This window comes from Chanos chanos, chromosome 6 (genome assembly GCF_902362185.1).
Source record: "Chanos chanos chromosome 6, fChaCha1.1, whole genome shotgun sequence".
In the NCBI taxonomy this organism is placed as follows: Eukaryota; Metazoa; Chordata; class Actinopteri; order Gonorynchiformes; family Chanidae; genus Chanos; species Chanos chanos.
The window spans coordinates 47,794,558-47,807,057 of NC_044500.1; the positions used below are offsets into that span (position 1 = coordinate 47,794,558).

Here is a 12,500-nt window from a genome sequence, read left to right on the forward strand (position 1 = left end):
GTAGTGTGTTAGCATCATACCGCTCTTGCAGAGTCTCCATAGTCGATCTTTAGGTTGGCCATGGCTTTGATGATGGCCATAATGGACTGGATGGTGTTGCTATAGACAACAGCTCTGTACTGCTTACACTCATCCTCTGAGTACCCATCCTCATGGATGATTCTGGAAAGAGAGAGAGAGAGAGAGAGAGAGAGGGAGAGAAAGAGAAAAAGAGAGAGAGAGAGAGAGAGAGCGAAGGAGAGAAAGAGAGAGAGAGAGAGAGAGAGAGAGAGGAAAAGTGAAAAAGTGAGGCAAATGCTTAAAATACGTCGACGGCCACCTCCCCTGCAACGCTGACGTAATTAGACTGAATGTGTGTCCATTGTGAACCTCAGGGGGCAGTGACATGTGTTTCTCACAGATTAATTAGTCATGAAAAGCCACAGATTTGCATGAATGGCTACCTTAATCTCATTAAATGCCATTATAGGGAGAGTTTAACCTTCCAGAGGAGTAGAGTTGGTGTATTGTCTATGGGGTTGTGCTGCTGGTTGATAAACTGCAGTTATGTTCCGTCACACCCCAGGACCACAATTCCCTCTGTCACACCCCAGGACCATAGTTCCCTCTGTCACACCCCAGGACCACAGTTCCCTCTGTCACACCCCAGGACCACAGTTCCCTCTATCTGTTATTCTGCTCTGTTGTTTTTGTTTCTGAGATGGGAAGGTGTTACGAGTGTCTACCAGTTCTACCCCTGTCTCTCTGTGTCTGTCTCTCTTTCTGTGTGTGTGTGAGAGACCGTGTGTTTGTGTGTGTGTGTGTGTGTGTGTGTGTGTGTGTGAGAGAGAGAGAGAGAAAGAGAGAGAGAGAGAGAGAGAGAGAGAGAGAGAGAAAGAAAGAGAGAAATGACATTTCTCTGCTCCTATGTTAATAACCTGGGTTTTCAATCCCTGCTCTGTCCTCTCTCCTCTCATGAAAAATGGATTGTGAGCCTGACTATCTCAGAGAAATCTAAATTATTAAACCATGCCTGTGAGGACGGGCCAGTGTGTGTGTGTGTTTGTGTGTGTGTGTGAGAGAGAGAGTCAGTTCAAGCTTACAGTGACTCACAACATCATCTTCAGTCTCCGAGTGCCTACATACTGAGATCAGTGTCTCACACTGTTGAAATTACACTCAAACAGAGTACAATTTTACACTCGAACAGAGTATAATTTTACACTCAAACTGAGTATAGTTTTATACTGATGCAGCGAGTATAATTTTACACTCAAACTTAAACTCAAACTTCATGAAAAAATTAAATTAAATTAAATTAACACTCAAAAGGACAAATGTTACCCTGACAAACTGAGGAAAATGTCTGAAATTCTGGAGCCAGCAGAGTTCTCCTGGTTTGAGTGAAGAACTCAGGCTGGCCATGTTTACCAGAATATCCACAAAACCTGTCGATGGCTCTCACCTTACACAACACATTTTATGACCGTAAACATACTGGCTCTATTCAGAACAGCACAGTCCTGAGCACTGACAGAGGTCACTAATTCCTATCACCACATTCAGAAAAACACAGTCCTGAGCACTGACAGAGGTCACTAATTCCTATCACCACATTCAGAACAATAGAGGAGTGAAAGAAATTCCGGCTGAAGACGAAGGAAAAAACAGCGACTGGTCCTCAGCGTAGCTTTAAAGCCGAATGGAAAGACTTAACGGCGCTCTCGGGGAAGACAAACAGGGTAGCTTACGTGCGGACACACGCCCAATTTCGTTACGGCCGGCGTTCAGGGGTCAGTTTCAGGACAGATCTGGGAGAGGGAGTTGTGGAACTCTCTCTGTGTGTTACTGACGTTACTGCGGTGGGGGAGTGTTTGGTTTTCCAGACCTACGCCGTCTCTGACCGCTCTGACTGTTTGGTCACACCGTTACTACGAAATGACAACAGGAATGTTTCCTGAAGATTACGTCCTGCTGTAAAGCGTAGCCGCGTGTTGGGACGTGTCCACGGACAACAGACATGGAGGCATGTTATCTCGACAACAAACACTCTAAGATTCTCCAGGAAGTGCTCTCCAGCGGGTGTTAATGGAACAGAGAATTCTGTCAACGTTGAGGAGAACAGAACGAGGAGGAGGGTAGTTACTCATTAAAAAAAGAAAAAGAAAAAGCTAATGAGCTTTATCGCCAAAACCAAAAGGAGGTTCAGCGTCACCGAGATCAAGTACAGCTTGCCTTCCCAATGCTGTGGTTACTACCTGGGAAATCTTATAACGCCCTTTCCTCCAGTGGTTACGCTCCTAGCCCCCACCAGTTCCTCTTACGAAATCTCTTAGAGAACCGTAAATCAGGGAAAAAGACTAACGACATGACTGGTTTCAACGAGAACAAAACATTTCCAGTCCCTCCCCCTCTGACATCACCGCCTCCCTCTATTTCGTGACCTCTAGTGAATTTTTTTTTTTTTTTTTTTATCTGAACTGTCCTGCTGGAAGATAACGATGTAATGTTTTTAGGTGCTTGCAGTAAGAAATTTCAGACCATTTAAAATGTGGTCCTAAGAGCTGGGTGTATTTGGATTATATTTACATCTATACAGTACATATCACCACTACCACGGACAGCCAGCGCTGAGGTATAACTGTCCCTGGCTACACCACTGCCCAAAGCTTTATTTTCCAGACTTTTTTCTCTCTGAAACGAATGAGCTGCTCTGAGGTCTGCTGGACCGAGCCCGTATTTCTCAGCCTACAGCATCAGTGAAGGGCTGATGACGTGGCCGTGTCTCAGGGGAGGGGTTTTTCGTGCGACTGCTGTCGTAGGCTGTGGAATCCAGACCGGTCTCACACACCAGTTTATCACACTGCCTCTACTGCAAAGCCCAGTGGGGCTGAGTTACTAACTGGGCCAGTGGATTGGCTCATTAGGACAGAGATAGCATTCATTTATCATGAGGAGGAGCGGCACACAGCCAGACCTGACCTCTGCGTTGTAGGTACATGCATATACTCGCATGCATACAGTCATACATGCGTACAGATCTAAATGTTTAATCCTGTAATGCGCTAACAGGAGGAGAGGATGTGAGGATAAGATGCGTGCAGAGGAGAGGAGAGGAGAGGAGAGGAGAGGAGAGGAGAGGAGAGGAGAGGAGAGGAGAGGAGTAAAGCTCAGCCCAGCAGAACATTCTTTTGGCACACTGTCCCAAACTGTTAGCGCCTGTACTTTTCTCTCCTCCACTGTGTCCTACGTCAGTTCTTCTACAGAGAGGGGAGAGGAGGGGAGGGGGTTAGAGGAGAGGAGAGGAGAGGAGAGGAGGAGAGATCTGAGAACAGAGAGACAGAGAGTTGAGAGAGGGATGTCGTTTAGACAGAAACAGAAAGGTGACTCACTTCATCTGCTTCACAATGGTGCTCTTTCCTGATTCTCCAGCACCTACGGCAAAAAAAACACACACACACACACGCAGTGGTTAGAGAATATTCTGGATGTCATCAGGTTCATTCACATACAACACATATCAACCACAAACAAAGGTATGCTGGTTCAAACCCCAAACGGAAGGTTTCATTACTGATCCTGCTGTGGGATTGGTATGTAAACCCAGGATTTGCTCCATAAGTCTCTGGCACAGAAAGCAACGGTAATTAAAATCATACAATAACTGTATAGCTATATAACTATATATATAAATATAGTAACATTATACAATAAGTGTGCGTCACTCCAGGTAAAAGCACTACCTTATCAAAAGTCACTTAAAAACACTATAGCTGACAATAAATTTGACTAATGATTCAAAGTCTCTTCCTCCTGCATGATTAAAACAGGCTGTAAGTGAGTAAATCCGATAATAAAGATTAATTCGTTCGTTCATTCATTGATTCATTTGTTCGTTCGTTCGTTCATCTCAAAGCTCTGAAGAAGAGAGCTGAAGAGTCAGCCTCAAAAGAATGACAAGAGAACTAATTACTCCTGGAAGAAGAGGAGGAAGGATCACACATCCATCATTCCCAATTAATGAATACAGCAGCTGTTTGGGATACAATGCAGAAAAGGTCAGAACCAACAGAAGAAAGGAGAGGGAACGAGGGAGCGAGGAAGAACAACCAGGAAAAAAAAAAAAGCTAAAAATGAAGTGATGAATGAAAAAAAAAACGAGAGAGATGAAGAGCGATGAAGCGGAGAGAGCTGGAGTGAAAAGCCATTCGTCTTCGACTCGCCTGGTGGATGTTTTATCTTGCCGTCATTCTCTTGATCTGGGTGGTGAGGGTGTAAAGCACATCTGAGCCCTTCTTGCTGCTGACTACGCAGTAATCACAGCCATTTTTCTCACTGATTAAGTATGAAAAATGTGCTTCCCTAACACTCGCCCAATAAACCACACAGTAACATCACTTCATCCTGCAGGGGATAAATATCCCTCCTTCCACTGAGAAGGACAGATAAAGGCCTATAGAAAAGTTGACTTAATCATCAGCTGTGCTTCACAGAGCGGGTCAAATTACACAGTTTATTCAGTCCAGACAAGCACACAGACTGACAGATGCATGCCTAGATAACGCTTGTGTTTGTACCTACTATGGGAGCTAATTTCGCTTCATGAAAATGCTACGTGTGAGGTGTTGAAGTGAAAAGTAGTGATGGAGGTGAAGCTATGCTCAGGGAGGGGTAGAGGTGGAGGTGACGGAGGTGATGGTGTTTTCATACTCATATTTCAAATATGAAATAATGCCCCACTGTGTTCATCTGTGACAGAACACAGTGCTTTCTAGAGAAACACGATCACTGCTCAGGTTTTGGCTGGCGTGTTGAGTTATTTTCTACTGACGCAACAAATGCTGTTACGACAAATCCAAAATGATTACAGCTAATCAGCAGTTCCAGATAACTGAGGTTTATTCCAGATAACTGAGTTCCAGATAACTGAGGTTTATTTACAAACATAACTCTGATTTTCCATCCACGTGTCTCTACAGTGAAATATGACGCTCAGACAAAAGCCGTTCCGTCTGGTTTCATGTGTCTGGCTCCTTTTTAACTGCGTGACTGACACTACATTGTTTACATTAACAGTCTTTGTACATTCACACAGTGTCTGCTGCCATACAAAAGAGCAGATGCACTTATCGGATTGTTACTACACGTCATACACAAGCACAGCGTTTGAAAAGTTTACATCTGCAGTGTGCATACAGTGGAGAAGTTGCAGTGAAAAGTTTACATCTGCAGTGTGCATACAGTGGAGAAGTCGCAGTGAACAGTTTATATCTGCAGTGTGCATACAGTGGACAAGATGCAGTGAAAAGTTTATATCTGCAGTGTGCATACAGTAGAGAAGATGCAGTGAACAGTTTATATCTGCAGTGTGCATACAGTGGAGAAGATGCAGTGAACAGTTTATATCTGCAGTGTGCATACAGTGGAGAAGATGCAGTGAACAGTTTATATCTGCAGTGTGCATACAGTGGAGAAGATGCAGTGAACAGTTTATATCTGCAGTGTGCATACAGTGGAGAAACTGCAGTGAAAAGTTTACATCTGCAGTGTGCATACAGTGGAGAAGATGCAGTGAACAGTTTATATCTGCAGTGTGCATACAGTGGAGAAGATGCAGTGAAAAGTTTATATCTGCAGTGTGCATACAGTGGAGAAGATGCAGTGAACAGTTTATATCTGCAGTGTGCATACAGTGGAGAAGCTGCAGTGTGGAGAAGATACACTGTACTGACATGATGTTGATACCATAGTTACAACAAACTGTAACATAGCATGACAATATAGCGATTATATGACAATCATAAACAAACAAACAAAAATTTACAGTCCAGAATATGGTCCTCAAAAACTTTTAATCATGCAGCAAAAAACAAAGAACTCAAAACGTTAAAAGAGTTGCTTACAGTGCTGCGCTGTACAGAAGGTGATTAGCTTCTGGAAAAAAACGCGCAGTGTTTCCATAAACACCGGGGCAAAGCAGACGTTAGCACACACTGTTACAAGTCCCAGCAGGGAGCAACGGAATGGCTCTGCTTCTGTTTACTGTTGTCTTTGGCAGGAATTAGTTGTGGGTATCGGCACAAATATGATTCGCATGGTTAATATCCTCTTATCTCTGGAAAACAACACCTGGAAACAGCCCTTTCTCCGCATTAGCCTGTGTCTGGGTCCATCAGAAATGCACACACATCTTCATCTTATTTAAGGATCAAAGAGCAGAGAAAAGTCATAGAGAATAAAAAACATTTTTCCACTGGAGAACATTGGAGAAACCATTTTTCTCTATGCATTACCTGTGGGAATCATGTTTCACTAGATATTGTAGAATGGATATCGTAAAGTCTGTTAGCACAACCACAGCAGAGGATCAACAAAGTGTTGTTGGTTAATCGAGTGTCATAGCATGTTACAGCAACAACAACAACAACAACAACAACAACAACAACAAGAGTGTCTTAAAACTGTCTTAAATGTCTTTGGTAAACCCCCTGCCAGCACAGTTGAGGTTCATCACAGACCAGAGTGAAATCAGTAAACCAATGAACCCTGTCTCCACACTCTCTTTCACCTCAGTTCCTGGTCTACAACAGGACTGGACATGTCAAAGCAATACCCACATGGTGTTCAGCAAAACTGCTAGTCTCCCCCCTGTCCATGAACAGAACGAGGTCACATGCAGAGAGCACTGAGGAGAGTTGGAATGGCACCCAAGTGTTCAAATACTTCAAAGAATTACATGACCCAGGACTAATTAACTGCAGATTTTTTTTTTTATCGAGTCAAAAGTGGTATCTGTTCTCTCACTAACATGAAAAGGGCTTTTAAAAAAAAGAGTGTTCCGAGGTGAAAAAACGAACGAGTCTGCTAATTTTAAGCTTCTCAGCCTCTAGAACACAGAAATTAATTTTCAATTATTTTTCTCTACAATCCATTTTTTTTTCAGCTGTAAATGTAAGAGTGTGAAGCCAGGCTTGCAACATAATTTGTAGAATGCCAAGACGCCTGTCAGATCTGTAAGGAACATCACATACTTTTTATTACTTTTCTGTGAGAGAGACAAGCACCGATTAACCATTAGACGACAATGAAATTCAGTTCAAAAATGAAAATCAGGAACACAGTTATACGTGATGGAGTAATAATATAATAATTTCATGTGAGTATTACAGACAGGCATTGCACCTGCAGAAGTCCGTTTACAAAAGATGGCTTAAAGGGAAAGACTAAACCTGAACGAACATGAAATCAACTCTTTAATTGTTCTGTTTTCTTAGTCAATTTGCTAACGTTAAAAAAAGGTGAGACACGAGTTGAGTGGCATCTATGGAATATCGGACGACTCTAAAGTCAGAGAGGTAAGTAGCAGAATCGGTCGACAGCGATTTTTCTGTCATTTGGTTTGTACGTGGTTGCGGCGATTAAACTTGTCGGCAGAATAAGAGAAAAAGTGTCTGTCTGTTCCTGATTGACCTGTCTGTTCTCAAAGTCAACTTTTTCCGCTACTGTTTTAGTTCTGCTGAATTAGGACCAGGCCCATCTGATGTGCAAACAACTGTCTAGGTGCGGTTAGGGTTAAACGCATTCTCCGCTGATCTACTGAACGTTCTGGGTCTATTTGGTCATGAAAGTCAGATGATATTTTAACCATATAGCACAGGCCAGATGAAAATGCAGCTAAGTACTTAAAAATCACCAATCTAGAAGAATCCGTGGTGTAAAAATGTGTAAATATACAAAAGCAACATAGAAACGGTGTATGTAAATATGCGCAGAGAAGTCTATGCTAGGCACGCTATGACGTTGGCTCTGTGGATTAGCTATGACTCAGGACTGAAAACAGTGTGTGTGTGTGTGTGTGTGTGTGTGTGTAGAGGCTTAAGACTGGTCATCACAACGATCAACGGGCTTAGCACCGAAAGCCACGGCGGTGGTACGGTCGCGGAGGGTGGAGGAAGGGCGTGTCTAGGGACCACAGCCGCAAAGACACGCCACCGATGCCGACGCTAACAAAACAAATACTTAACGAGCAGTCCCAGCTGTGGCCCTCAAATAACACATAAAACATTTACATCCCTGCACAGTTGTCTTTGGGACCACAACCACCTTAGGGAGTGCTGTGTACATCCCCCTGGTGAGCTGGTTTACAATGCTAATACACGCTAATGTCGAACAGGGAAACCCTCTAAGTGATCGCCCGGGGACGCCAAAGAATAACAATTCAATTGTTTATTCACAATGCTCTCTGCTTCGAGAAAAACAAAGTTTAATTGGAAGCAGCAGGAGGGAAAAGGGTTGTCGCTTTTAGTTATTGTGTGCTGGAGGATCATCGGTTACAGCCGCATGGGTTTAAAGCGGTGACTCACAAGCGTCCGAATCAGCATTGATTTAATTGAGTTCAGGTGAGAAGCAGATACCACCCAACAGTTTGTTCAGTGCTAATGAACAAAAACATTCGCGCGAGGCCTCGCTTCATCAAAAGTTACACTATGTATGTTTATCATGGTTACTACAGTGGTTATCTTAAAGGAGAGTAATATTTCTCCATCATGCACTAGACATTATTATGGAAAATCCATATTTAGACAACGAGACATGTTTGTATCTGAATCTGGTATTAGGCAAATCTGTGAGCTCTTTACTCTGTCCTGCTGCCAGTTCAATTCAGATACATAGATAGATAGATAGCTAGATAGATAGATAGATTAAGCCACTGTGTCACTAGACTAATTACTCTTTCAAACAAAGAAAAAAAAAACACACAACATTTTAAGTCAAGGTTGTGAAGGCCTGAACAAAGATCAGTCTTTAAATCAGATGGTCTACTTTTTTCTCTTGAAGCAAAAGCCTCAAGATTTGACATGACTGCAGTTGCCTCCCTCGTCCATTAGAGGCCACTATTTCCCCTTTGTAATTTCTCATTTTCATTTTCCGCATGGTCTCAAGATTGTCGTTGAGTAGCTACAAAAAAGATGGTACGAAAAATGTTGTTAATAGCTATGGACCAGGTAATGCCTATGTAATTTTGTACCTTTTCACACAATATTTTCAGTAACGTTTTATATGACCGGACATCAAATATGTCATAACTATTATGTCAAATATTGACCTTCGTCCAGTTGTTAATATCTGACAGTTGAGATCAGGATGGAGAAAAGGGTCTGCTTAAGGTGCTGTAGAAAACTGAATTCCGGCACCACATGGCAGGTCCTTCCTCATCTCAAACAGAACACATTCTGTCCCCTCTGTTCCTCTGTACAGCCCATTGAATCCTTTCACTTAGGGCTCAGAATTATGTACACTTTCACCACACAAAGAGATCAACGTGCTTTCTCTTTCCTTCTCATTGTTTCTCAGTACAGAGGGGAAAAAACAAAGGCCTACCACCTCATTGAATTGGAGCAGGAGAGTGGGCCACTGGCAAGCAGCTCAGTTTTGGGTACAGGGTTAATGAGGGATTTGACAAATGCCATCCCCAATGTTCTTCATTTGGCATCTCTATAGAGAGGAGGAAGTGCAGAGAGAGGAGGACAGAGAAAGAGAGAGGGGGGGAGAGAAAGAGAGAGAGGTACAGAGAGAGAGGGGGGGGGAGAAAGAGAGAGGAGGACACAGAAAGAGAGAGAGGAGGACAGAGAAAGAGAGGGGGGGGGATACAGAGAGAGAAGGGTGGGACACAGACAGAGAGAGAGAGCAGGACAGAGAGGGGGGAGAGAAAGAGAGAGAGGAAGACAGAGAAAGAGAGAGAGAGAGAGAGCAGGACAGAGAGAGTGGCATGGTTACAGGAGTTCACAAAGCCCTCACTGTTTCTGCCACCGTTAAAGAGAACAGACTCGTGTTAAAGAGAACAGACTCATGTCTGTTTGCTGTCATTTAAGGCAAGAACAGCGGCATCTAAGTGAGATCAAAGGAGGCTTCCTGGTAATGAGAGGCCTGGACAGAAGGGGGAGCAGTCCTCATCTGCAGCACCCAGAGTGAGCGGGGGGGTGGGGGGGGGGGGCAGGTCTGGAGAGGGTCACTTAAGGTCACTCAGCTGTCAAACAGGCCCAGTAATCAGCGTGAAGAAGCATTTTTGGTGGAGAGAACTCTGGTGCCTGGATCAACTGGTTCATGATTCTCAAGACTGTGCAGCAGTGACCCCAATATGAGCTCCTTGCTACGTATACAACTCATGTATTTAAAGTTTGTTAACACAATTTAGCCAATTCTGAATAAGTCTTCATAAAATCCTGCTCTGCACATTATCACAGGCAGTACGAATTTCACAGTTTAACAAAGAAAAATATACTCTCCGAAATCTATCTCAGCAACCAGCCTCAATAAATGATGGAACAAAAGAATTCGGAGGGAGAGAGAGGATGTTTGTGCGTATGTGTGCGTATTTGTGTGTGTGTGTGTGTGTGTGTGTTTGTGTGTGTGAAGGAGGAAGGAGGGTGGAGGAGGAGGTGAGGAGAAAGGGGAGAGAGGGAGAGAGAGAGAGAAATGAATCAACTCAACAAAGACACAGAATGACGAAGAGGAAACAGAACAAACTGCAAATGAAATGAAATGAAACGATACGATTCGCTTCAAACAGCTTTTAATCCAAACTGAATGAGAGGAAACTTTATGATTCGCTTCAAACAACTTTTAATCCAAACTGAATGAGAGGCAGAGTGTGTGATGTGGTTACACACAAACACATTACGACATCAGATCAGAGAAAAACACCGCACATGTCTGTCAGTCAGTCTGTTTCCATTATCGATGACTATATCAGCAGTGCGCTCTTATCTGCACCTTCCACTGTGAGCAGGAACATCTGGGCTGGACTTTCAAGTAACAGGACCAATAAGGACATGCTAGGCTACACATAGGAATAAAAGATTTTTTTTTTACAGATTTACACCCAGATTTACAGGAGTAAATATTCCATGCAAAATCCAAATATATTTAATCTATTTAAATGAGCTATAAAGATATAAGAAAGAAAATATTTTAGACATGAAAGGAGAGGGAGATTAGAGAGATCTGATTATATTAAAACAGCACCACGTCCTGGAGCTGAAAAACAGGTCACAGACTTCTAAATAATTCAGAGCTCTCTCTCTCTCTCTCTCCCTCCTTCTCTCTTTCTCTCTCTCTCTCTCTCTCTCTCTCTCTCTCTCCCTCTCTGACAATAATAATGATAATAATCAGAAATGATGTTTTCAGAGATGCAGTCCTTTCACACAGGTAATTGCCAGAGTAAAGGAAACATTAGAGTCAAATGAAGGAGAGGAAAGTGCACTGAAAGCATGCGATTTCACCCCGCTGTGTGTCCCGTCTTAATTAAGCCTTTAAAATTCCATCATGTTTTGGGTCATGTCTAAATATTCCAGGTGGGGCCAGTCACTCGTGATTTTGGTGAAGAGGAAGTGTAAGTGACATTGAAACGGTGCTGATGGCGTGGTTGGCTGGGGTTTCAGTGATGAGGACTAGCCCCCCGCTCACCGACGCGTCGTGAAGAAGGCGGCTGAGGTGACATTGGAGGACACATGAGAGAGAGAGAGAACGGTATGAGAACTCAGGACCAGCTGTCCCCGGTGAAAAGCAAAACAGACCAACGTCTGTGACTGAGCCGACCGCATGGGTGAGACTGCACAGTTTCATCAAGAACAGTGTGCGGTGTGCAGAACATAACATACTTTTTACTACAGCTAAAAAGTAAGTCTGATAGTAAAGTCGTACAACTTTCACGTGAGTCTCGTTCCACTCAACCCGCTGCAGGCCGAGCCAGACACAAGTCAACACAAAGCCATTCTGAGGGATCAACTTTTGTGCTGGGGTGAGTCATTTCTGTGCTCATGGGAGTGGTCTGTTTAAGGATGACCACGCCTCCATGGACAGATCTTTGATTGGTCACTGCGTAGTGCATAAGCCACACCCCTCCCAAGTCACCAGATCTCAACCTGACTGAACACTCAACACACATGATTCTGGAGCAGCACCTCAAGTAGCCTTTTCTGCCACAGTCTGCAAAACACCGAAAGACGGAATTTCTCACAGAGGAGTGACACAGCACCCCCCCCCCCCGTACTGTCCGTCAGAGAATCAACACTGAAGCACACAGTGTGACCCAGTGACCCAGCCGTTTTACACAGCGGTGTCCTCTCCATTGATAACTACTCTCACATCTCTACCCCTCAACAGCTCTATTCTACTGCTCCACTGATACCAGCCATAAAAACACTGACAACTACTCTCACATCTCTACCCCTCAACAGCTCTGTTCTACAGCTCTACTGATACCAGCCATAAAAACACTGACAACTACTCTCACATCTCTACCCCTCAACGGCTCCATTCTACAGCCCTACTGATACCAGCCATAAAAACACTGATTACTACTCTCACATCTCTACCCCTCAACAGCTCTGTTCTACAGCTCTACTGATACCAGCCATAAAAACACTGACAACTACTCTCACATCTCTACCCCTCAACAGCTCCATTCTACAGCTCTACTGATACCAGCCATAAAAACACTGACAACTACTCTCACATCT

The 12,500-nt window shown here is 43.6% G+C and overlaps 1 protein-coding gene across 1 annotated transcript in view; it reads right to left on the reverse strand.

Annotated features, from left to right (window-relative positions):
* Positions 1 to 12,500, reverse strand: part of gnai2b (guanine nucleotide binding protein (G protein), alpha inhibiting activity polypeptide 2b) — a 61,934-nt gene that overhangs the window by 13,949 nt on the left and 35,485 nt on the right. The window contains exons 2-3 of the mRNA XM_030776190.1: positions 3,372 to 3,414; positions 21 to 162 (exon numbers count right to left, since the gene is read on the reverse strand). Of these exons, the coding sequence (XP_030632050.1) occupies positions 21 to 162; positions 3,372 to 3,414 (185 nt within the window). The remainder of the gene's footprint in view (positions 1 to 20; positions 163 to 3,371; positions 3,415 to 12,500) is intronic.